The sequence below is a fragment of the Oncorhynchus masou genome, chromosome 13, assembly GCF_036934945.1.
Source record: "Oncorhynchus masou masou isolate Uvic2021 chromosome 13, UVic_Omas_1.1, whole genome shotgun sequence".
Classification (NCBI taxonomy): domain Eukaryota; kingdom Metazoa; phylum Chordata; class Actinopteri; order Salmoniformes; family Salmonidae; genus Oncorhynchus; species Oncorhynchus masou.
The window spans coordinates 29,890,273-29,914,071 of NC_088224.1; the positions used below are offsets into that span (position 1 = coordinate 29,890,273).

The window sequence follows — 23,799 nt, forward strand, 5'->3', positions numbered from 1 at the left end:
CCGAGACAGAGAGAGAGAGCGCCCCGAGACAGAGAGAGCGAGCGCCCCGAGACAGAGAGAGCGAGCGCCCCGAGACAGAGAGAGAGCGAGCGCCCCGAGACAGAGAGAGCGAGCGAGCGCCCCGAGACAGAGAGAGAGCGAGCGAGCGCCCCGAGACAGAGAGAGAGCGAGCGAGCGCCCCGAGACAGAGAGAGAGCGAGCGAGCGCCCCGAGACAGAGAGAGAAAGAGCGAGCGCCCCGAGACAGAGAGAGCGAGCTCCCCGAGACAGAGAGAGAGCGCGAGCGCCCCGAGACAGAGAGAGAGAGCTCCCCGAGACAGAGAGAGAGCGAGAGAGCGCCCCGAGAGAGAGAGAGCGTCCCGAGACAGAGAGCGAGCGCGCCCGAGACAGAGAGAGAGAGAGAGAGTGAGCGCCCCGAGACAGAGAGAGCGAGCGCCCCGAGACAGAGAGCGAGCTCCCCGAGACAGAGAGCGAGCTCCCGAGACAGAGAGAGAGCTCCCGAGACAGAGAGAGAGAGAGAGCGAGCTCCCGAGACAGAGAGAGAGCGAGCTCCCGAGACAGAGAGAGAGAGAGAGAGCGAGCTCCCGAGACAGAGAGAGCGAGCGAGCGCCCGAGACAGAGAGAGCGAGCGCCCCGAGACAGAGAGAGAGCGCCCCGAGACAGAGAGAGAGCGAGCGCCCGAGACAGAGAGAGAGCGAGCGCCCCGAGACAGAGAGAGAGCGAGCGCCCCGAGACAGAGAGAGAGCGAGCGCCCCGAGACAGAGAGAGCGAGCGCCCGAGACAGAGAGAGAGCGAGCGCACCAAGACAGAGAGAGAGCGAGCGCCCCGAGACAGAGAGAGCGAGCGCCCCGAGACAGAGAGAGCGAGCGCCCGAGACAGAGAGAGAGCGAGCGCCCCGAGACAGAGAGAGAGAGAGAGAGCGAGCGAGCTCCCGAAGACAGAGAGAGAGAGCGAGCTCCCGAGACAGAGAGAGAGCGCCCGAGACAGAGAGAGCGAGAGAGCGTCCCGAGACAGAGAGAGGGAGAGAGCGAGTGCCCCGAGACAGAGAGAGAGAGAGAGAGCGAGAGAGAGAGAGAGAGCGAGTGCCCCGAGACAGAGAGAGAGAGAGAGCGAGTGACCCGAGACAGAGAGAGAGCGAGAGAGAGAGAGAGAGAGCGGCCCGAGACAGAGAGAGAGAGAGCGAGCTCCCCGAGACAGAGAGAGAGCGAGTTCCCCGAGACAGAGAGAGAGCGAGCGCCCCGAGACAGAGAGAGAGAGAGAGAGCGAGAGCGAGCGCCCCGAGACAGAGAGAGCGAGCGCCCCGAGACAGAGAGAGAGCGAGCGCCCGAGACAGAGAGAGAGCGAGCGCCCCGAGACAGAGAGAGAGAGCGAGCGCCCCGAGACAGAGAGAGAGCGAGCGCCCCGAGACAGAGAGAGAGCGAGCGCCCCGAGACAGAGAGAGAGCGAGCGCGCCCGAGACAGAGCGAGCGAGCGAGCGCCCCGAGACAGAGAGAGCGAGCGAGCGCCCCGAGACAGAGAGAGCGAGCGAGCGCCCCGAGACAGAGAGAGCGAGCGCCCCCGAGACAGAGAGAGAGCGAGCGCCCCGAGACAGAGAGAGAGCGAGCGCCCCGAGACAGAGAGAGAGAGCTCCCGAAGACAGAGAGAGAGAGAGCTCCCGAGACAGAGAGAGAGCGCGCCCCGAGACAGAGAGAGAGAGAGAGCGCGAGAGAGCGCCCCGAGACAGAGAGAGAGAGTTCGAGAGAGCGTCCCGAGACAGAGAGAGAGAGAGCGAGCGCCCCCGAGACAGAGAGAGAGCGAGCGCCCCGAGACAGAGAGAGAGAGAGAGAGAGAGAGCGAGCGTCCCGAGACAGAAAGAGAGAGAGAGAGCTCCCCGAGACAGAGAGAGAGAGCGCCCCGAGACAGAGAGAGAGAGCGCCCCGAGACAGAGAGAGAGAGCGTCCCGAGACAGAGAGAGAGAGAGAGCGAGTGCCCCGAGACAGAGAGAGAGCGAGCGCCCAGAGACAGAGAGAGCGAGCGCCCAGAGACAGAGAGAGCGAGCGCCCCGAGACAGAGAGAGAGAGAGAGCGAGCGCCCCGAGACAGAGAGAGCGAGCGCCCGAGACAGAGAGAGAGAGAGCGAGCGCCCCGAGACAGAGAGAGCGAGCGCCCGAGAGAGAGAGCGAGCTCCCGAGACAGAGAGAGAGAGAGAGCGAGCGCCCGAGACAGAGAGAGAGAGAGAGCGCGCCCCGAGACAGAGAGAGAGCGAGCGCCCCGAGACAGAGAGAGAGAGAGAGCGAGCGCCCCGAGACAGAGAGAGAGAGCGAGCGCCCCGAGACAGAGAGAGAGAGCGAGCGCCCGAGACAGAGAGAGAGCGAGCGCCCCGAGACAGAGAGAGAGAGCGAGCGCCCGAGACAGAGAGAGAGCGAGCGCCCCGAGACAGAGAGAGAGCGAGCGCCCGAGACAGAGAGAGCGAGCGCCCGAGACAGAGAGAGAGCGCCCCGAGACAGAGAGAGAGCGAGCGCCCCGAGACAGAGAGAGAGCGAGCGCCCGAGACAGAGAGAGAGAGCGCCCCGAGACAGAGAGAGAGAGAGCGAGCGCCCGAGACAGAGAGAGAAAGAGCAGCGCCCGAGACAGAGAGAGCGAGCTCCCCGAGACAGAGAGAGAGCGCGAGCGCCCCGAGACAGAGAGAGAGAGCGAGCGAGCTCCCGAAGACAGAGAGAGAGAGCTCCCCGAGAGAGAGAGCGCCCCGAGACAGAGAGAGAGAGAGAGAGCGAGAGAGCGCCCCGAGACAGAGAGAGAGAGAGCGTCCCGAGACAGAGAGAGAGTGAGCGCCCCGAGACAGAGAGAGAGAGAGAGTGAGCGCCCCGAGACAGAGAGCGAGCTCCCCGAGACAGAGAGAGAGAGAGAGCGAGCTCCCGAGACAGAGAGAGAGAGCGAGCTCCCGAGACAGAGAGAGCGAGCTCCCGAGACAGAGAGAGAGCGAGCTCCCGAGACAGAGAGAGCGAGCTCCCGAGACAGAGAGAGCGAGCGCCCGAGACAGAGAGAGAGCGAGCGCCCGAGACAGAGACAGAGAGAGAGAGAGCGCGCCCGAGACAGAGAGAGAGCGAGCGCCCCGAGACAGAGAGAGAGCGAGCGCCCGAGACAGAGAGAGAGCGAGCGCCCCGAGACAGAGAGAGAGAGCGAGCGCCCCGAGACAGAGACAGAGAGAGAGAGAGCGAGCGCCCCGAGACAGAGAGAGAGCGAGCGCCCGAGACAGAGAGAGAGCGAGCGCCCCGAGACAGAGAGAGCGAGCGCCCGAGACAGAGAGAGAGGGCCCCGAGACAGAGAGAGCGAGCGCCCCGAGACAGAGAGAGAGCGAGCGCCCCGAGACAGAGAGAGAGAGCGCCCGAGACAGAGAGAGAGAGCGCGCCCGAGACAGAGAGAGAAAGAGCGAGCGCCCGAGACAGAGAGAGAGCGAGCTCCCGAGACAGAGAGAGCGAGCGAGCGAGCGCAGCGCCCCGAGACAGAGAGAGAGCTCCCCGAGACAGAGAGAGAGAGCGAGAGAGCGCCCCGAGAGAGAGAGAGCGTCCCGAGACAGAGAGAGCGAGCGCCCCGAGACAGAGAGAGAGAGAGAGTGAGCGCCCCGAGACAGAGAGAGAGAGCGAGCGCCCCGAGACAGAGAGCGAGCTCCCCGAGACAGAGAGCGAGCTCCCGAGACAGAGAGAGAGCTCCCCGAGACAGAGAGAGAGAGCGAGCGAGCCCCGAGACCGAGAGAGAGAGCGAGCTCCCGAGACAGAGAGAGAGAGAGCGAGCTCCCGAGACAGAGAGAGAGCGAGCGCCCGAGACAGAGAGAGCGAGCGCCCGAGACAGAGAGAGAGCGAGCGCCCGAGACAGAGAGAGCGAGCGCCCCGAGACAGAGAGAGCGAGCGCCCCGAGACAGAGAGAGCGAGCGCCCCGAGACAGAGAGAGAGCGAGCGCCCGAGACAGAGAGAGCGAGCGCCCGAGACAGAGAGCGAGCGAGCGCCCCGAGACAGAGAGAGAGAGCGCCCCGAGACAGAGAGAGAGCGAGCGCCCGAGACAGAGAGAGAGCGAGCGCCCGAGACAGAGAGAGAGCGAGCGCCCCGAGACAGAGAGAGAGCGAGCGCCCCGAGACAGAGAGCGAGCGCCCGAGACAGAGAGCGAGCGCCCCGAGACAGAGAGCGAGAGCGAGCGCCCGAGACAGAGAGAGCGAGAGACGAGAGCGAGCGAGCGCCCCGAGACAGAGAGAGCGAGCGCCCCGAGACAGAGAGAGAGCGAGCGCCCGAGACAGAGAGAGAGAGAGAGAGCGCCCCGAGACAGAGAGAGAGAGAGCGAGCGCCCCGAGACAGAGAGAGAGAGCGCCCGAGACAGAGAGAGAGCGAGCGCCCCGAGACAGAGAGAGCGAGCGCTCCCCGAGACAGAGAGAGAGCGAGCGCCCCGAGACAGAGAGAGAGAGCGAGCAGAGCCCCGAGACAGAGAGAGCGCCCCGAGACAGAGAGAGAGAGAGAGAGCGAGCGCCCCGAGACAGAGACAGAGAGAGAGCGAGCGCCCCGAGACAGAGACAGAGAGAGAGAGCGAGCGCCCCGAGACAGAGACAGAGAGAGAGAGCGAGCGCCCGAGACAGAGACAGAGAGAGAGAGCGCGCCCGAGACAGAGACAGAGAGAGAGCGAGCGCCCGAGACAGAGAGAGAGAGAGCGAGCGCCCGAGACAGAGAGAGAGCGAGCGCCCGAGACAGAGAGAGCGAGCGCCCCGAGACAGAGAGAGCGAGCGCCCCGAGACAGAGAGAGCGAGCGCCCCGAGAGAGAGCGAGCGCCCGAGACAGAGAGAGCGCCCCGAGACAGAGAGAGCGAGCGCCCGAGACAGAGAGAGCGAGCGCCCGAGACAGAGAGAGCGAGCGCCCCGAGACAGAGAGCGAGCGCCCGAGACAGAGAGAGCGAGCGCCCGAGACAGAGAGAGCGAGCGCCCGAGACAGAGAGAGAGCGAGCGCCCGAGAGACAGAGAGCGAGCGCCCGAGACAGAGAGAGAGCGAGCGCCCGAGACAGAGAGAGCGCCCGAGAGAGAGAGCGAGCGCCCCGAGACAGAGCGAGCGCCCGAGACAGAGAGAGCGAGCGCCGAGACGAGACAGAGCGAGCGCCCGAGACAGAGAGAGCGAGCGCCCCGAGACAGAGAGAGCGAGCGCCCCGAGACAGAGAGAGAGAGCGCGCCCGAGACAGAGCGAGAGCGAGCGCCCGAGAAGAGAGAGAGCGAGAGCGAGCGCCCGAGACAGAGAGAGCGAGAGCGAGCGCCCGAGACAGAGAGAGAGCGAGAGCGAGCGCCCCGAGACAGAGAGAGAGAGAGCGAGCGCCCGAGACAGAGAGAGCGAGAGCGAGCGCCCCGAGACAGAGCGCCCGAGACAGAGAGAGAGAGAGAGCGCCCCCGAGACAGAGAGAGAGAGAGAGAGCGCCCGAGACAGAGAGAGAGAGAGAGACAGAGAGAGAGAGCGCCCGAAGACAGAGAGAGCCCCGAGACAGAGAGAGAGAGAGAGAGAGAGAGCACCCCAAGACAGAGAGAGAGAGAGAGAGAGAGCGCCCCGAGACAGAGAGAGAGAGAGAGAGAGAGAGAGCGCCCCGAGACAGAGAGAGCGCCCCGAGACAGAGAGAGCGCCCCGAGACAGAGAGAGCGCCCCGAGACAGAGAGAGCGCCCCGAGACAGAGAGCGCCCCGAGACAGAGAGAGCGAGAGCCCCGAGAGAGAGCGAGAGCCCCGAGAGAGAGCGAGAGAGGGCGAGCGATCGAGCAAGCGAGAGAGGGTGAGCCGAGAGAGAGAAGGCGAGCGAGCCGAGAGAGAGCGAGCGAGCCGAGAGAGAGCGAGCGGAGAGAGAGAGCCGAGAGAGAGAGAGCCGAGAGAGAGCGCCCCGAGACAGAGAGAGAGAGCGCCCCGAGAGAGAGCGAGAGAGGGCGAGAGATCGACCAAGCGAGAGAGGGCGAGCCGAGAGAGAGAAGGCGAGCCGAGAGAGAGAGGGCGAGCCGAGAGAGAGAGGGCGAGCCGAGAGAGAGAGGGCGAGCCGAGAGAGAGAGGGCGAGCCGAGAGAGAGAGGGCGAGCCGAGAGAGAGCGGGCGAGCCGAGAGAGAGCGGGCGAGCCGAGAGAGAGCGGGCGAGCCGAGAGAGAGCGGGCGAGCCGAGAGAGAGCCGAGAGAGAGAGAGCCGAGAGAGACCCGAGAGAGAGAGACCCGAGAGAGAGCTACACAGAGAGTACACAGCGGCGGAATACCTGACCACAGTGACTGACCCAAAATTAAGTAAAGCTTTGACTATGTACAGACTCAGCGAGCATAGCCTTGCTATTGAGAAAGGCCGCCATCGGCAGACATGGCTCTCAAGAGAAGACAGGCTATGTGCTCACTGCCCACAAAATGAGGTGGGAACTGAGCTGCACTTCCGAACCTCCTGCCCAATGTATGTATGACCATAAACTCCCATATCTTCTGGGTGAAATTCCACAGTGTGCCATCACAGCAGCAAGATTTGTGACCTGTTGCCACGAGAAAAGGGCAACCAGTGAAGAACAAACACCATTGTAAATACAACCCATATTTATGCTTATTTATTTTATCTTGTGTCCTTTAACCATTTGTACATTGTTAAAACACTGTGTGTATATATATAATATGACATTTGTAATGTCTTTATTGTTTTGAAACTTCTGTATGTGTAATGTTTACTGTTCATTTTTATTGTTTTTCACTTTATATAGTCACTTTATATATTATCTACCTCACTTGCTTTGGCAATGTTAACACGTTTCCCATGCCAATAAAGAGCGCGCGAGAGAGAGGGCGCGAGAGAGGGCCGAGGGCGAGAGAGAGAGGGCGAGCCGAGAGAGAGCGGGCGAGCCGAGAGAGAGCGGGCGAGCCGAGAGAGAGCGGGCGAGCCGAGAGAGAGCGGGCGAGCCGAGAGAGAGCGGGCGAGCCGAGAGAGAGCGGGCGAGCCGAGAGAAAGAGAGAGGGAGGGCGAGCCGAGAGAGAGAGAGTGAGAGAGAGAGAGCCCTACTCTGCTGAATTGTTCAGTTGTGCTGACGGCACAGAGCCGCTAGATGCCTGAACACAGACCCCACCTCCTGCTGTCATTCACCAGACTGGTCACTGATCACAGGGAGAGGGGGAATGAATGAGTAGAGAGGAGATGGTTGAGGAAAGAGGGGCTGGGGGCAAAGACTATTTTCTACAAAAAAAAACACAAAAAACAGACATCTGCACGAGGCCAAACAACAACCCAGATATTTTTTTTTTTTTTTTTTTTACCTTTATTGAACTAGGCAAGTCAGTTAAGAACAAATTCTTATTTTCAATGACGGCCTAGGAACAGTGGGTTAACTGCCTGTTCAGGGGCAGAATGACAGATTTGTACCTTGTCAGCTCAGGGATTTGAACTTGCAACCTTTCGGTTACTAGTCCAACACTCTAACCACTAGGCTACCCTGCCGCCCCGTGTTATGTAGTCAGGCTAAGCAACATGGGAGAGAGAGGAGGCCAGTGCTGCATCTCCGCTTGGTGACTGACGGGCATGTTGTGTTTCCAGCTAACATGGGAACTTCCATAGAGCCTGATTCCATCTTTCACAGCGAGAAAATGGACAAACTGAAATAGACAGTTGTATACACTTGTACACTTGTACATTTTCTCGAAAGACAGAAACGTCAACAACAAACTTAAAACCCCTAAGGTCCAGTCTTCAGAGGCTAATTTCACATGTTATAAGTAGCAGTGTAGTGTGTAAAGCAACCACAAGCATTGCCATACTGCTTCAGTCTCCTGCTTCCATCCCAGTTTCATTCACACTCGAATGTATTCCACTTACAGATTACTTCACTAAATCCATCCAGCTAAACTCCAGGCCATTCGTCTACTCTACAGTCTTTTTAATACAGCGGCAGTCCCTAATGGTACCTTATTCCCTATTTAGAGCACTACTTTTGACCAGAGCTCTATGGGGCCGAGGTCAAAAGTAGTGCACTATATATGGAATAGGGTGCCATTTCAGGCACAGCCCAAGAGAAGCAGAAAGTTGGGGGAAGTGGAGGTGGTTAGTGTGCTATGATGTCACCAGGCAGTCAGTAAGGTCATGTAACCGAGCTGCTATCTGGAGGCTGGGCTGTGACCGGGTCAGAGCCGGTACTGGAACAGGGTCTGGGGTCCTGGAACAGTTCACCGACTCTCAATGAACCCCGTCTCTCTCCATTTCCCTTTCTTACTCCCTCTTTCGCTAGCTCATCCACTCACCGCCGCTAGCTCATCCACTCACCGCCGCTAGCTCATCCACTCACCGCCGCTAGCTCATCCACTCACCGCCGCTAGCTCATCCACTCACCGCCGCTAGCTCATCCACTCACCGCCGCTAGCTCATCCACCCACCGCCGCTAGCTCATCCACCCACCGCCGCTAGCTCATCCACCCACCGCCGCTAGCTCATCCACTCACCGCCTGTCAAGCTTCCTGTTCTCAGTCCCCTGTACACAAAGAGGATCTCTCTCTCACACACACACACACAGACACAGATGAGGGGGGGGGGGGGAATACCATTATTTTTTGTTGCTGCGTCTCTGGGGCTGCCATGGTAACCATACTCCACATGCGTTTCCACATCAGTGCTGACACCGCCCCTCCCCCTCCTCCCCGTGAGCCTGCCGGGGTCATGGTGCAGTCAGCTACTATGAAGAAGAGCTGTCATTGTTACAGGAAGCTCAAACAGACCAAAGCCTTCCTCCCAGCTCTGCACACACACGCTTTAATTACACACACAGCCACCGGTGACACACACACAGCAGAGGTAAAAACCTTGAAGCGTTCAGCAGTGTTTGTTTACATCAGTCATAGTGCTGGTCTACTAAGTGAATACTACACGTCCCTCCCGCTACAACGCGCACCTCCCGTTACTACGCGTACCTCCCGTTACTACGCGTAATGTGTGTCTCTGATCTCCTTAGAAGAGGTGAAATGACTTTTCCCATGACCCCATTTCACTATCAAACAGCATCTCACATGATTTCACTTCCATTGATTTCTCCCCACTGACCCACCAGCTGGACCCAAACAATCACAGTAGTACCATGACGACTGCAGACGTTTTACAGGTTTAATATCACAACAACTATCTATTTTCAGATATGCCTTTCTGTGAGTATGTGGCTCCACCTTCGGACACCAGCATTAACCCTTCATGGTCAGGGTAGAGGGTACGGGATGTCCCCTGCGTACAGGGTGACCCTTCATGGTCAGGGTAGAGGGTACGGGATGTCCCCTGCAAACAGGGTGACCCTTCATGATCAGGGTAGAAGGTACGGGATGTCCCCTGCGTACAGGGTGACCCTTCATGGTCAGGGTAGAGGGTACGGGATTTCCCCTGCGTACAGGGTGATCCTTCATGGTCAGGGTAGAGGGTACGGGATGTCCCCTGCGTACAGGGTGACCCTCCATGGTCAGGGTAGAGGGTATGGGATGTCCCCTGGGTACAGGGTGACCCTTCATGGTCAGGGTAGAGGGTACGGGATGTCCCCTGGGTACAGGGTGACCCTTCATGGTCAGGGTAGAGGGTATGGGATGTCCCCCTGCGTACAGGGTGACCCTTCATGGTCAGGGTAGAGGGTACGGGATGTCCCCTGGGTACAGGGTGACCCTTCATGGTCAGGGTAGAGGGTACGGGATGTCCCCTGGGTACAGGGTGACCCTTCATGGTCAGGGTAGAGGGTATGGGATGTCCCCCTGCGTACAGGGACGGGGGAAGGGTGTTCTGGGTAGGCCAGGGTGGGTGTAGAGAGAAACACAGCCCCAGCTCTGGGTTGGCTAGGCTGAGCTCCACCATAAGGGGGCACTCCCATCCCACAGTGGAGAAAGAGAGGAATAGGAGAAGAGGCAGACCCCAGCCTCATATAGCACAGCAGCCATTACCATAACAGAACCACAAGTCTACAGCAAGAGAAACTCATTCAACCAAATGGTAGCAGTACAAAACAAAGCCAACCACAACCACACGCTATACAATCCACCACATCACATTACTGAGGCGTCCACCTAAACAATCGTAGAAGATACAAATATTCAAGCAGGGGATACTTGATTACGTCAACATGCAATTCAATTTAAAATCATCCCAGTCCCTAGTTCTGCCCTGAGGGCAGGTGAGGTAGCAGGGCCGGTAACGCCCAAACCGAGGTGCTGATCTCTCCTCTAGACAAGGCTCCTCTGAACCCCTAATACTCTAAAAAGGTATGTTCCCACTCCAGACCTAGTCCCTTCCCATCCCCATCTCCCCCGAGACCACCACTAGTCTGCTACTTAATACAGGAGACCATATGGGGATTGTAATTCATGGACAAGGTTGAGGAGGAATGTGGGAAGGGGACATCGTATAAAAAGATAACAGATTGCTATTAAAACTGTTTTGGTTTCTTTTTCAAACAGCATAATAATCTAAATCAATATTGAACAGCTGTTCTTTTCTGATTTCTGATGATTATGCTTAGAGCACGGATGGGTCATGTTTATTCCTGAAATAAATAGTCTACCTGACTAGATATGTTTGTAAATATTTGCCTAATTGAGGCTTTCGACTGGCAAGTCACACACACACACACACACACACACACACACACACACACACACACACACACACACACACACACACACACACCAGCAACCTGTGTGCAATACAGAGCAGAGAGAGAGGTCTGATTGCTGTAAATAATGGGGCTAGGGTGTGTGTGTGTGTGGGGGGGGGCTGATCACAATGGTAGAGGAGAGTCCCAGAGCTCAGCACAGATGCCCCAGTGAGGCAGGCAGCTGCCCATGTCAGGGAGAGGGATGCTGGGAGGGACCAGGGTCTGCCTAGCCTGCCTGATACTTGGGGCTGGGAGGGAGGACCACAGCTTGTCTGCCTGATACCAGCCACCAAAGCCATACATGATACCAGAGCACCAGCTCTCAGACTAACAGGCTGAGACAGCTTCTACGCCCAAGCCATAAGACTGATAAATAGTCAGACTGACAATTAGTCAATTAATGGTACCTGAACTGTCTTGCACTGACCCTACTCACTCACTAGACTATTCAGAGCATGCAACAAATATAAATGGAGTCTGTCTGCCTGCCTGCCCGTCTGCCTGCTTCTCCAGAGCAACGCCCCTCCCACCGATGACAGACACCCAGGAACAACCCAAAGTAGACAAGAGGGCACTGCCAAAGCACTTCAACTGACCGACACAACTGTTTTTCTGCTCTGAGAAACAGTAAAGGTAATTTTATCTAAAAGAGTATTACTTTAAAATCAAAATCACAAGCTGTTTTTGGGGCATCTAAATTCCCCGCCCAAGCAAACAACACATAGGAAGAGAGCAGAGAGGACGGTGCTGCAAGACTAGCTCAGCCCAGCAGAATGGAGCGAGGGGGGAGGGAGGGGTGAGCTTATGAGAGAGAGTGTGAGAACACATGTGTGCACAACAGCAAGAGGCAGGCTGGGTCTACCAGCTCCAAAACAATTCACTGAGGCAAATCCAAACACACTTAGTCAGCAGATTGAACTTTCTCAAGTACATGAATTAAAAATCACCTATGTGCAGACGGGGGAAGGAGAGAGGGAGGGGGGTGGGGTGAGAGAGGGAGGGGGTGTGGTGAGAGAGGGAGGGGGTGTGAGAGAGGGAGGGGGTGAGAGAGGGAGGCAGAATGAGATGGAGCAGAGAGGGGAGGGGGTGAGAGAGGGAGGCAGAATGAGATGGAGCAGAGAGGGGAGGGGGGTGAGAGAGGGAGGGGGGTGAGAGAGGGAGGCAGAATGAGATGGAGCAGAGAGGGGAGGGGGGTGAGAGAGGGAGGCAGAATTAGATGGAGCAGAGAGGGGAGGGGGTGAGAGAGGGAGGCAGAATTAGATGGAGCAGAGAGGGGAGGGGGTGAGAGAGGGAGGGGGGTGAGAGAGGGAGGCAGAATGAGATGGAGCATAGAGGGGAGGGGGGTGAGAGAGGGAGGCAGAATTAGATGGAGCAGAGAGGGGGAGGGGGTGAGAGAGGGAGGGGGTGAGAGAGGGAGGCAGAATGAGATGGAGCAGAGAGGGGAGGGGGGTGAGAGAGGGAGGCAGAATTAGATGGAGCAGAGAGGGGAGGGGGTGAGAGAGGGAGGCAGAATTAGATGGAGCAGAGAGGGGAGGGGTGAGAGAGGGAGGGGGTGAGAGAGGGAGGCAGAATGAGATGGAGCATAGAGGGGAGGGGGTGAGAGAGGGAGGCAGAATTAGATGGAGCAGAGAGGGGAGGGGGTGAGAGAGGGGAGGGGGTGAGAGAGGGAGGGAGGTGAGAGAGGGAGGCAGAATGAGATGGAGCAGAGAGGGGAGGGGGGTGAGAGAGATAAGCAGAATGAGATGGAGCAGAGAAGGGAGAGGGTGAGAGAGAAACGAGTGGAGAAACTGTCGCTCTCAGTCAGCCCAGGAATCTGAATAAGGCACGTGGGCACAGGAAGCTCTGGCCCCAGAATAGCAACAGGAAACACGCCCAGGAAACTGAATACTGCAACGACAGGCAGAGCAGAGAAGCTCGCAAAACTAGGCTGAGGCGAGCAGCGTTTCAAAAGCTGATTTACAGAGGGAGAGACAGAGGCGTGATTCCTCATGAAGCCGGGAACAAAACAGGGCCACGATTTGGGGCATTTTCCTGATATTTAATCCACAGAATGGTATTTTGGAGGAAGGATTGTTGATATCTAGCGGACATTTGTATCTAAAAGCATAATTGAAAAATATAAACATGAATATATTTTCTGAATTGTCACATTTTTCTACATATTGTTGATCATAATATTCTCTACGGGCATATTAAAAAGTCTTGAGTGAGATCTCTGATACACATTGGACCATAGCTGTAAAAGTAAGTATTACCAAGAGGGAATGCGAACATGGATATCCACATTCTGATGGTGATTTGCAGGATGTGCAAGGATGTAAAAGGAGGGCTGTGATTGGTTACATTGCCTCCCAGGCAAAAGAAGGGTTGGAGCTGGGCAGGGTTGGAGAGAAGACAAAGTGACCCGGCCTAGCTGTGCAGACTGCTCCAGAGCAGTGGCGCAACAACAAGTTGTTCTGCTGGAGAGGGGAAAGGACTTGACACAGACACTCGAAGTCATGGGGGTCTGTTTGGGAGATGAGGGTGGACCACTAAAGGCGTCTCCATGCATCCCAGCCGAAACAGTCCGGAAGAGTCTGCTCATATGACAACATTGTGTGACATTTGTTTGTTTTTGGATGTTGGTAGCCGAAGTCGACGCCTTCTCGATGGTGATTGGTCAACAGTATGGGTTCTTCAATAAAGTCTTGTCATTCAACAAGAGACTAATCGTTTTAAGTGAGAAATACTGCACCAAGCTCAAACATCTCCTCTGCAAAAATGTCAAAATTAATTACCCGAGTTCTTGAATTATCTTCGATTAATTCTGTCTATTTTGAGGAAGAGTATACTGGCTACGGCGTCTCAAAATGAAAACACCTCAAGCGAATGTATTTTAAGGGAATAAGCAAGCACACTCCTAGCTGAGTTCTGCTAGGCACCAGCCGACACCTTAACGGTGACGCAAGCCACTGGAACTCCTGTGTGAAGGAATCTCAGGGCTAATTGGGCTTTCCTCTCTCACAGACACACACGCTACACAACACAGCCCCCAACACAACGACAGACACTGAGTCCTCTACACAACACAGCCCCCAACACAACGACAGACACTGAGTCCTCTACACAACACAGCCCCCAACACAACGACAGACACTGAGTCCTCTACACAATACAGACCCCCAACACAACGACAGACACTGAGTCCTCTACACAACACAGCCCCCAACACAACGACAGACACTGAGTCCTCTACACAACACAGCCCCCAACACAACGACAGACACTGAGTCCTCTACACAACACAGCCCCCAACACAACGACAGACACACTGAGTCCTCTACACAACACAGCCCCCAACACAACGACAGACACACTGAGTCCTCTACACAACACAGCCCCCAACACAACGACAGACACTGAGTCCTCTACACAACACAGCCCCCAACACAACGACAGACACACTGAGTCCTCTACACAACACAGCCCCCAACACAACGACAGACACACTGAGTCCTCTACACAACACAGCCCCCAACACAATGACAGACACACAAGTCTTCTACACAACACAGCCCCCAACACAACGACAGACACACAAGTCTTCTACACAACACAGCCCCCAACACAACGACAGACACACTGAGTCCTCTACACAACACAGCCCCCAACACAACGACAGACACACTGAGTCCTCTACACAACACAGCCCCCAACACAACGACAGACACACTGAGTCCTCTACACAACACAGCCCCCAACACAACGACAGACACTGAGTCCTCTACACAACATAGCCCCCAACACAACAACAGACACACAAGTCTTCTACACAACACAGCCCCCAACACAACGACAGACACACTGAGTCCTCTACACAACACAGCCCCCAACACAACGCCAGACACACTGAGTCCTCTACACAACACAGCCCCCAACACAACGACAGACACACTGGGTCCTCTACACAACACAGCCCCCAACACAACGACAGACACACACGTACAGTGTCGTAGGGGTCATTAAGTATTCAGACCCGGTCTCTTTTTCCACATGTTGTTAAGTTACAGCCTTATTCTAAAACAGATCAAGTTATTTTTTCCTCATCAATCTACAGACAATACCCCATAATGACAAAGTGAAAACAGGTTTTTAGAAATGTAATAAAATAAAAAACTGAAATACCTTATTTACAGAAGTATTCAGACCCTTTGATATGAGACTAGAAATTGAGCTCAGGTGCATCTTGTTTCCATTGATCATCCTTGAGATGTTTCTACAACTTGACTGGAGGAAAGGCTCATACCTGTCTATATAAGGTCCCACAGTTGACAGTGCATGTCAAAGCAAAAACCAAGCCATGAGGTGGAAGGAACTGTCCGTAGAGGTCCGAGACAGGATTGTGTCGAGGCACAGATCTGGGGAAGGGAACCAAAACAACTGTCCCCAAGAGTTCCTCTGTGGAGATGGAGTTCCTCTGTGGAGATGGAGTTCCTCTGTGGAGATGGGAGAACCTTCCAGATGGACAACCATCTCTGCAGCACTCCACCAATCAGGCCTTTATGGTAGAGTGGCCAGACAGAAGCCACTCCTCAGTAAAAGGCACATGACAGCCCGTTTGGAGTTTTCCAAAAGGCACCTAAAGGACTCAGATCATGAGAAACAAGATTCTCCGGTCTGATGAAACAAATATTGAACTATTTGGCATGAATGCCAAGTGTCATATCTGTTTTTCATGGTTCAGGCCCCTCAGTTCCATTGAAGGGATATTTTAACACTACAGCATACAATGACATTCCAGATGATTCTATGCTTCCAAATATGTGGCAACAGTTTGGGGAAGGCCCTTTCCTGTTTCAGCATGACAAAGCCTCTGTGCACTAAGCGAGGTCCATACAGAAATGGTTTGTCAAGATCAGTGTGGAAGAACTGAACTGGCCTGCACAGAGCCCTGACCTCAACCCCATCGAACACCTTTGGGATGAACTGGAATGCTGACTGCGAGCCAGACCTAATCGCCCAACATCAGTGCCCGACCTTCCCAATGCTTGTGGCTGAAAGGAAGTCCCTGCAGCAATGTTCTGACATCTAGTGGAAAGCCTTCCCAGAAGAGTGGAGGCTGTTATAGCAGCAATGTTCCAACATCTAGTGGAAAGCCTTCCCAGAAGAGTGGAGGCTGTTATAGCAGCAATGTTCCAACATCTAGTGGAAAGCCTTCCCAAAAGGGTGGAGGCTGTTATAGCAGCAATGTTCCAACATCTAGTGGAAAGCCTTCCCAGAAGAGTGGAGGCTGTTATAGCAGCAATGTTCCAACATCTAGTGGAAAGCCTTCCCAGAAGAGTGGAGGCTGTTATAGCAGCAATGTTCCAACATCTAGTGGAAAGCCTTCCCAGAAGGGTGGAGGCTGTTATAGCAGCAATGTTCCAACATCTAGTGGAAAGCCTTCCCAGAAGAGTGGAGGCTGTTATAGCAGCAATGTTCTAACATCTAGTGGAAAGCTTTCCCAGAAGGGTGGAGGCTGTTATAGCAGCAATGTTCCAACATCTAGTGGAAAGCCTTCCCAGAAGAGTGGAGGCTGTTGTAGCAGCAATGTTCCAACATCTAGTGGAAAGCCTTCCCAGAAGAGTGGAGGCTGTTATGGCAGCAATGTTCCAACATCTAATGAAAAGCCTTCCCAGAAGGGTGGAGGCCCCCCAAAGGGGGGGACCAACTCCATACTAATGCCCATGATTTTGGAATGAGATGTTTGACGATACTTTTGGTCATGTAGTGTTCATTTGAACTTGAGTACCTTGGATTAGCTGAGAGGTCATTGGTAGGAAACAGTACTCTAAGAATGTGTTCAACAGAAAGGGGAGAGGGTGGGTGTGTGTGTGTGCGCGTGCATGCCTCCACTGGAACAGCATAAGCTGATGCATTTCAAACAGAAAAGGGAAACGTTATTAAAATAATTCAAGTGAAGTGAACTGAATAAACGCAGTATGGGGAACAACACAGTATGATGAGCTCAACAGTGAGAGTGAGTGAGTGAGTGAGTGAGTGAGTGAGTGAGTGAGTGAGTGAGTGAGTGAGTGAGTGAGTGAGTGAGTGAGTGAGTGAGTGAGTGAGTGAGTGAGTGAGTGAGTGAGTGAGTGAGTGAGTGTGAGTGAGTGAGTGAGTGAGTGTGAGAGTGAGTGTAGTTCAGTTAGCTACCCGGCTGAAAACAAACAAGGAAGCAGGTCAACTCGTCCGGCTGGTTTCAGCCTCGCTGTCAACCTGCATGCCGGCTGTTTCCCCCTTTCTCATGCTGCTTGTTGTAGTTGTTCTTCAACCAGGACTACCGTCAGTTAGGCTAGTGAGTCCCCACAGGAATACGCAGCAGACCAGAACAGACTGAGCCAGGTGCTGACAGCCAGACAGCCCCGTCTGGATGTGCAGTGGCGGAGGTGGTGTTGTCCATCATGTTATGGTGAAACCAAAACGGAAATGTCCACAGTGTGAACAATTACATTTTTCAAAGTCTGATTTTAAAAGGCAGTAGATCTGAGCTATCCTAACGCTACGTACCTGACACAATGATCAACTACCAACGTCCTCTGTTCTGCTTGGGCTATCTGTTGGCATTGGCTAAGGCAACACTGGCTATATGATATGCCAGCGGCTGCCAGTGTTGCATCTGTACTGTTCTGGCTGAGGTGTTGTCTGCCTGACTGGCTGGGTGTCTGGCTGAAAGGCAGCATGGTTAATGTTGACTAATCTGCACACTGTGTCATGTGCTCAGGGGAAGGTAGGGGTGGGCTGGCAGTGAGCAATCTGATGGTTCAGACCTCTGCCAGATTAATGGCTCCCATAGCCAATCACACACAGCCGATGGGGGAATCCCCGGGAAACAAATAACATCCTTGGCCAATGGCTGAGCCCGGAGATAAAGAAATAAATGTATTTTTTAAAGAGGGAAACATCCTGAGGACATCCCCCACTGGCACTGAAATCTCTCTCTCCCTCCTCCCCCTATTTAAGTCATCTGCTTGCACTTCCTCACTCCCCTCCCTCCTCCCCCTATTTAAGTCATCTGCTTGCACTTCCTCACTCCCCTCCCTCCTCTCATTAATGATGTAATGTTTCCCTGCAGACGTGTTCTTTGTCTAAACCTAGAAACTAGCACAGATAGGCTCTCCTGCTGAACCATCGCGCTCGTTCACACAGAGAGAGTAGTCAGAGTTCAAAACCATTCAGTTTCATAATCATTTTGCTTAGTTTATCTATTCCCAGATTGGAAATTCTAAGCATTTGCTAATTAAATAGGGGTGAAATAAATAGGTCCATTTCAAAGTGAAAAGGATCACCATGTTTTTTTGTTGGTTTCAGCACCTTTTATTTCCCTCATTAATATGTTTTCACCTGCTTATCGAGACAGGTTGATTGTGGCTCCGTAAAGCCTTTCAGACCCATCTATCCTCTGGCCTCCCACAGCTCCACCAACCAACCCTTTCCCTCACCGTGGAGTGTGAAGGGAACGCTCACCTCAGAATAGCTGTCAACCCAGGAGAAAGGGAGGTGACCCCCCCCCCCCGCTCAAGACTCACCGTCAATAAACACGGACTTGTGTGTTCCAGCCGACCACCATGTGAATAGTCAAGGTCAACACAGCCAGCAGTCCAACAAAGAGGACTGGGCCGGAGGACGTGAATATGTTAAATAAGGTGCTGGGAAAAGATGACTGCTGAGTGGACAACTTAAGGAGGTAGAGGTTGTTGTCGTGTGGTAGATTGTGTGTATGTACGTGTGTGTTGAGTGACAGACGGGCAGTGTGTGTTGGGAGTGCTTACTGGTAAACTAGAAGGCCGTCCCTGCATGCTGTCCTCTGTGCCACTCTTGTTGGAAGTCGTGGGCTGGTTGGAGGGGGGAGCACTGGACTGGGAGCTGAACGAGTCCTGGGAGAGCTCCTGAAGAGAGAAGGAGGAAAGAGGGCGAGGACAAATACATGAATGTGTGTAAAGTGAGGAACCCTGAAAGCCTGAGTAAGCTTCCCAAGCTAATGCCTAGACCTTAGTTCAGCGAATAGGTGATGTTTTACCTGTGGCGGCGGTGGAAACCCCTGGAAGGGCGACTGCTGCAGCAGGGGTGGTGTCTGGGAGTAGGGCGAGGTCTGGCCCTGCTGAGACTGACCCTGCTGCTGCAGGGGTGGGGTCTGGGAGTAGGGCGAGGTCTGGCCCTGCTGAGACTGACCCTGCTGCTGCAGGGGTGGTGTCTGGGAGTAGGGCGAGGTCTGGCCCTGCTGAGACTGACCCTGCTGCTGCAGGGGTGGGGTCTGGGAGTAGGGCGAGGTCTGGCCCTGCTGAGACTGACCCTGCTGCTGCAGGGGTGGGGTCTGGGAGTAGGGCGAGGTCTGGCCCTGCTGAGACTGACCCTGCTGCTGCAGGGGTGGGGTCTGGGAGTAGGGTGAGGGCTGGCCCTGCTGAGACTGACCCTGCTGCTGCAGGGGTGGGGTCTGGGAGTAGGGTGAGGGCTGGCCCTGCTGAGACTGACCCTGCTGCTGCAGGGGTGGGGTCTGGGAGTAGGGTGAGGGCTGGCCCTGCTGAGACTGACCCTGCTGCTGCAGGGGTGGGGTCTGGGAGTAGGGCGAGGTCTGGCCCTGCTGAGACTGACCCTGCTGCTGCAGGGGTGGGGTCTGGGAGTAGGGTGAGGGCTGGCCCTGCTGAGACTGACCCTGCTGCTGTGGGGGTACACTGTGACCTGGAGATGGGTGCTGGCCCTGAGGGCCCGGAGTGGATTGGTGGCCGGGGGATGGCTTGTGGACTGGGGGTTGTTGATGGCCTGGGGGTGGCTGGGCCTGTGGAGGGGCCGCCCTATCTTGCTGCTGCTGCGGCGGTCCTTGCTGCTGCGAGGGGGGTTGCTGCTGTGGAGACTGCTGCCCCAGGGGTCCTTGCTGCTGAGGGTAGCTGGGCCCGGACTGGCCCTGCTGGGGCCCCGGCTGCTGCGAGGGCTGGGGTGGTCCCTGGTTGTAGGGTGGCTGTGCCTGAGGTGGACCCCCTTGCGGAGGCCCTTGGCCCTGGGAGGGGTGGACCTGCTGGGGGTAGGGGGCCTGCTGCTGACCAGCGTGTGGTGGGGGGCCATGCTGGCTGTAGTAGCCCTGGCTCTGCTGACCGTAGCCCCCTGGACCCTGCTGCCCAAAGCCGGCCATCTAGAGAGGACAAACCGCAACGTAGTCACAGATTTAGTGGCTGTACTATCTACGTCAGCGTCACAAACTCCCAGTCCAAAATGCGGTCCGCAGGCCCATTAAATGGAGCCCACAGGAAACAGAAGTAGAATCCTCTGGTCTCCATAAGGTCAGTGATTTTAGTCCTATTGAGATCCCGCCCTACACACACAACTGGCAAAATACAATATATTACAAAATGCACAAAAATGACTAATTGTTTTTCATGAAAAACAATTCAGCAGTTAGCATAAAACGTAATATATTTTTCTACATTAGGCAATATTAAGAGGATTCAATAGCAATACTCTTTACTAGCTGCCCTTTTAAGTCAACTGAGGAAAAAGCCCTGTGATGTCTAGCAGGGCCCTGACCCTCTTAACCATTCAAAGAAAACACGAAGACCTGCATCAAACCCACCTGAAGTGGCTGTTGTCTGAGACGGGTAACAATGAGACAGGACTCGCCTCCTCTACAGGGTGCCTATAACACCCAACAGGCCTGTCTGTGTGTCTCTAAACTAACAGAGCCGTTTAAGCTGTGACTGCATGGCAGTGTTATGATCTTAAGAGTGTGCTGAGAGAGCGAGACAGAGCGAGCGAGACAGAGCGAGCGAGAGAGACAGAGCGAGCGAGAGAGACAGCGCGAGCGAGAGAGACAGCGCGAGCGAGAGAGACAGAGAGAGAGAGAGACAGAGAGAGAGCGAGACAGAGCGAGCGAGCGAGACAGAGCGAGCGAGCGAGCGAGCGAGACAGAGCGAGCGAGCGAGACAGAGCGAGCGAGCGAGACAGAGCGAGCGAGAAAGCGAGAAGGATCGACAGCATTACCAACCTGTTGTCCGTATTGCATGCCAGCCATGCCGGTGGGGGTGCGTCCCTGCATGCCCATAGGATACCTTTGAGGCCCCTGGGGTCCATAGCCCTGGCCTGGGTAGGAGGCACCCTGTTGGGCCCCTGGAGGAGGAGGGCCCTGCCCCTGGCCTTGCTGCTGGGAGTAGGGGTTGGCTCCACCGTACCCCTGGCCCCGCATCTTCCCTACATGGTCCATAGGGCTGGGGGGCTGGAGAGAGAGGGGGAGGGCTTGTAAGAAACCAAACTTAGGACATTCATACATTTATTTCCATCTTTAACATTGCAATCACTGACCTCCTGAATAAAATAATTTGAACCAACGCAACTCATTAAAATGTGACCCTTTGAGGAATGGTACACAAGCTAAGCAGGAAAAAGAACACATGAGACGTTACTACGGAGCTCCATAACTAAGTTATGCCGTCGGTGGGGAGAATGAAACCTATGAGGGTATAGCTAAAGAATGCCAATAAAACAGTCAGGGCGGATTGGTTTCCCACAAAAAAAGGGAACAACTTGGCCATGAATGAATGAATGAGCCCAGTATCCTCCCTCCACCCCTTCGCCAGGAGCATTTGACTGCCCAGGAGATCAGAACGCCAGTGGGAAGATCAAGTTACATCCTGACGTTGGGGAGTGTTCAGGTTCCTCTGAAAATAATCTGGAGGAAAGAGAGGTATTTGTCTGTCTGTGGTGGCTGGACGCGAGAGACATCATGGGAGAGGACAGGCCTGACCTCACCTGCACCTGGGGTGGAATGGCTGGGGGGGGGGGGGTAACCGCAGTCCCAAATACAGTAACCGCAGTCCCAAATACAGTAACCACAGTCCCAAATACAGTAGTCTCCGAGTCTGACTGAATTGCAGAAATACCACCACCAGTGTTTCCCCTACTACTGAGAGCTGAGGAGGGCTAGTTGGCATCGCTCCACTCTCATCTTTAACTCTGCATTTTTGGAAAGGTACAAATAAGTAATTAGTTAGCATTTCACTGTTAGTCTACAGCTGTTGTCTACAAAGCATGTGATAAATAACATTTGATTTGACTACAATAGCTGTTGTTTTCTTATACATCTGAGCCAGTGTTCACCTTTGCATGTAAATGCCAGCAGCGGCGAACACCAATCAGAGACGATGCTCGTACAGAGAGAAGATGCTTTGAAGTACCAGGCAGTAGCACCTTGAGCCTCTTGGACCCAAAGACAGGAAGGCAACACATAGACACAAAGCAACAGACACAACACCTTCTCACTGCTTCCCATGGTTACTCATCCATGTCATGTTTTTCCCTCCCAAACCTCAGTGCCTGATTATACGAAGACAACCACGGTCTATTTATAGCCCAGACCAGAGAGCAGGGAGAGGAGGGAGAGGGCAGTGTGCCTGAAATGTAACAGGTCCCATCTGTATGGTGTTTTGAACCCGTGCCAGAGACAGGCTCCTCTTCTCCTCCTGTTTTAATAACGCTGTTTGGCACTGCATGAATGACACTCACGATACAGGGGAGGGGGGAGGAAACTGGTCCTGTGGGGGCAGCAAGGGGGAGGAAACTGGTCCCGTGGGGGCAGCAAGGGGGAGAAAACAGGTCCCGTGGGGGCAGCAAGGGGGAGGAAACTGGTCCCGTGGGGGCAGCAAGGGGGAGGAAACAGGTCCCGTGGGGGCAGCAAGGGGGAGGAAACTGGTCCCGTGGGGGCAGCAAGGGGGAGGAAACAGGTCCCGTGGGGGCAGCAAGGGGGAGGAAACTGGTCCCGTGGGGGCAGCAAGGGGGAGGAAACTGGTCCCGTGGGGGCAGCAAGGGGAGGAAACTGGTCCCGTGGGGGCAGCAAGGGGAGGAAACTGGTCCCGTGGGGGCAGCAAGGGGAGGAAACAGGTCCCGTGGGGGCAGCAAGGGGAGGAAACTGGTCCCGTGGGGGCAGCAAGGGGGAGGAAACAGGTCCCGTGGGGGCAGCAAGGGGAAGGAAACAGGTCCCGTGGGGGCAGCAAGGGGAAGGAAACAGGTCCCGTGGGGGCAGCAAGGGGAAGGAGGGGTGAGGAAACTGGTCCTGTGGGGGCAGCAAGGGGGAGGAGGGGTGAGGAAACTGGTCCTGTGGAGGCAGCAAGGGGGAGGAGGGGTGAGGAAACTGGTCCTGTGGAGGCAGCAAGGGGGAGGAGGGGTGAGGAAACTGGTCCTGTGGGGGCAGCAAGGGGAAGGAAACAGGTCCCGTGGGGGCAGCAAGGGGAAGGAAACAGGTCCCGTGGGGGCAGCAAGGGGAAGGAGGGGTGAGGAAACTGGTCCTGTGGGGGCAGCAAGGGGGAGGAGGGGTGAGGAAACTGGTCCTGTGGGGGCAGCAAGGGGTGGGGGGGGGGGGTTGTCAGCATAAAGACATACTACATTCTATCCACTCCACATTTTACCTCCAGCCACCCACAGGGCAGGCCTCCCTCTCCAGCCACCCACAGGGCAGGCCTCCCTCTCCAGGCTACCCCAGGTTCAAGGACAGTGTGTTACTATACTCCCTCGGGTCATAACAGGACCCCGCCACAGGGAGGTGGTCTCCTGTGACCTCTCCTGCACTTTTAACCCTGTCCGTCTCGGAGTCTGAATGGACTAGCATCCAGCCACACAACTTTCTAGCGACCCTCTGGCTAGAAAAACTAAATACTGTTCGTTTGCAACCAAGTTTGCAATACGTTGCACGTATTAAAATATTATTTGGTTAAAAACAAAATCATCGCCATGATAGCTAGACTATATGGCAGAAAAATATTGGTTTTTCAAGCTAACAATAGCAGTGTTAAGCTTTAGGACAGTCAGGTCAAGAGAGAGTTTGGGTGTGTCTGTCTGCCACTAAACTAGGATGATCTGTCCTGTCTAGTCACCTTCCCTCTCTCCAGCCACGTGTACCTGCCTGACCCCTGTGTTGACATCGCCAGGGCAACCACATATATCCACTGTTCACACAGTAAGTAACCTCCTCTAACCTGAGCAGGGCAGCGTCCCAAACGGGCACCCTATTCCCTATATAGTGCACTACGTTTAACTGGAGCCCAATTCCTTATTACATATCCCATAGGACTCTGGTAAAAATGTGTGCACTTTATAGGGAACTGGGTGACATTTAAGGCCACAAGCAGCTATTTTACCAGCCTCCATTTTTTTATGATCAATGACAAACACAGAGACATAAGAAACACAAAGGTAA

General features: G+C 55.1%; 1 protein-coding gene across 2 annotated transcripts in view; it reads right to left on the reverse strand.

The window, feature by feature from the left end:
* LOC135552065 (AT-rich interactive domain-containing protein 1A-like) overlaps positions 1-23,799 on the reverse strand; it is a 170,988-nt gene that overhangs the window by 122,931 nt on the left and 24,258 nt on the right. For both annotated transcript variants that reach the window (XM_064983443.1, XM_064983442.1), the window contains exons 2-4: positions 20,599-20,826; positions 18,643-19,749; positions 18,395-18,511 (exon numbers count right to left, since the gene is read on the reverse strand). In XM_064983443.1, coding sequence (XP_064839515.1) covers positions 18,395-18,511; positions 18,643-19,749; positions 20,599-20,826 — 1,452 coding nt within the window. The remainder of the gene's footprint in view (positions 1-18,394; positions 18,512-18,642; positions 19,750-20,598; positions 20,827-23,799) is intronic.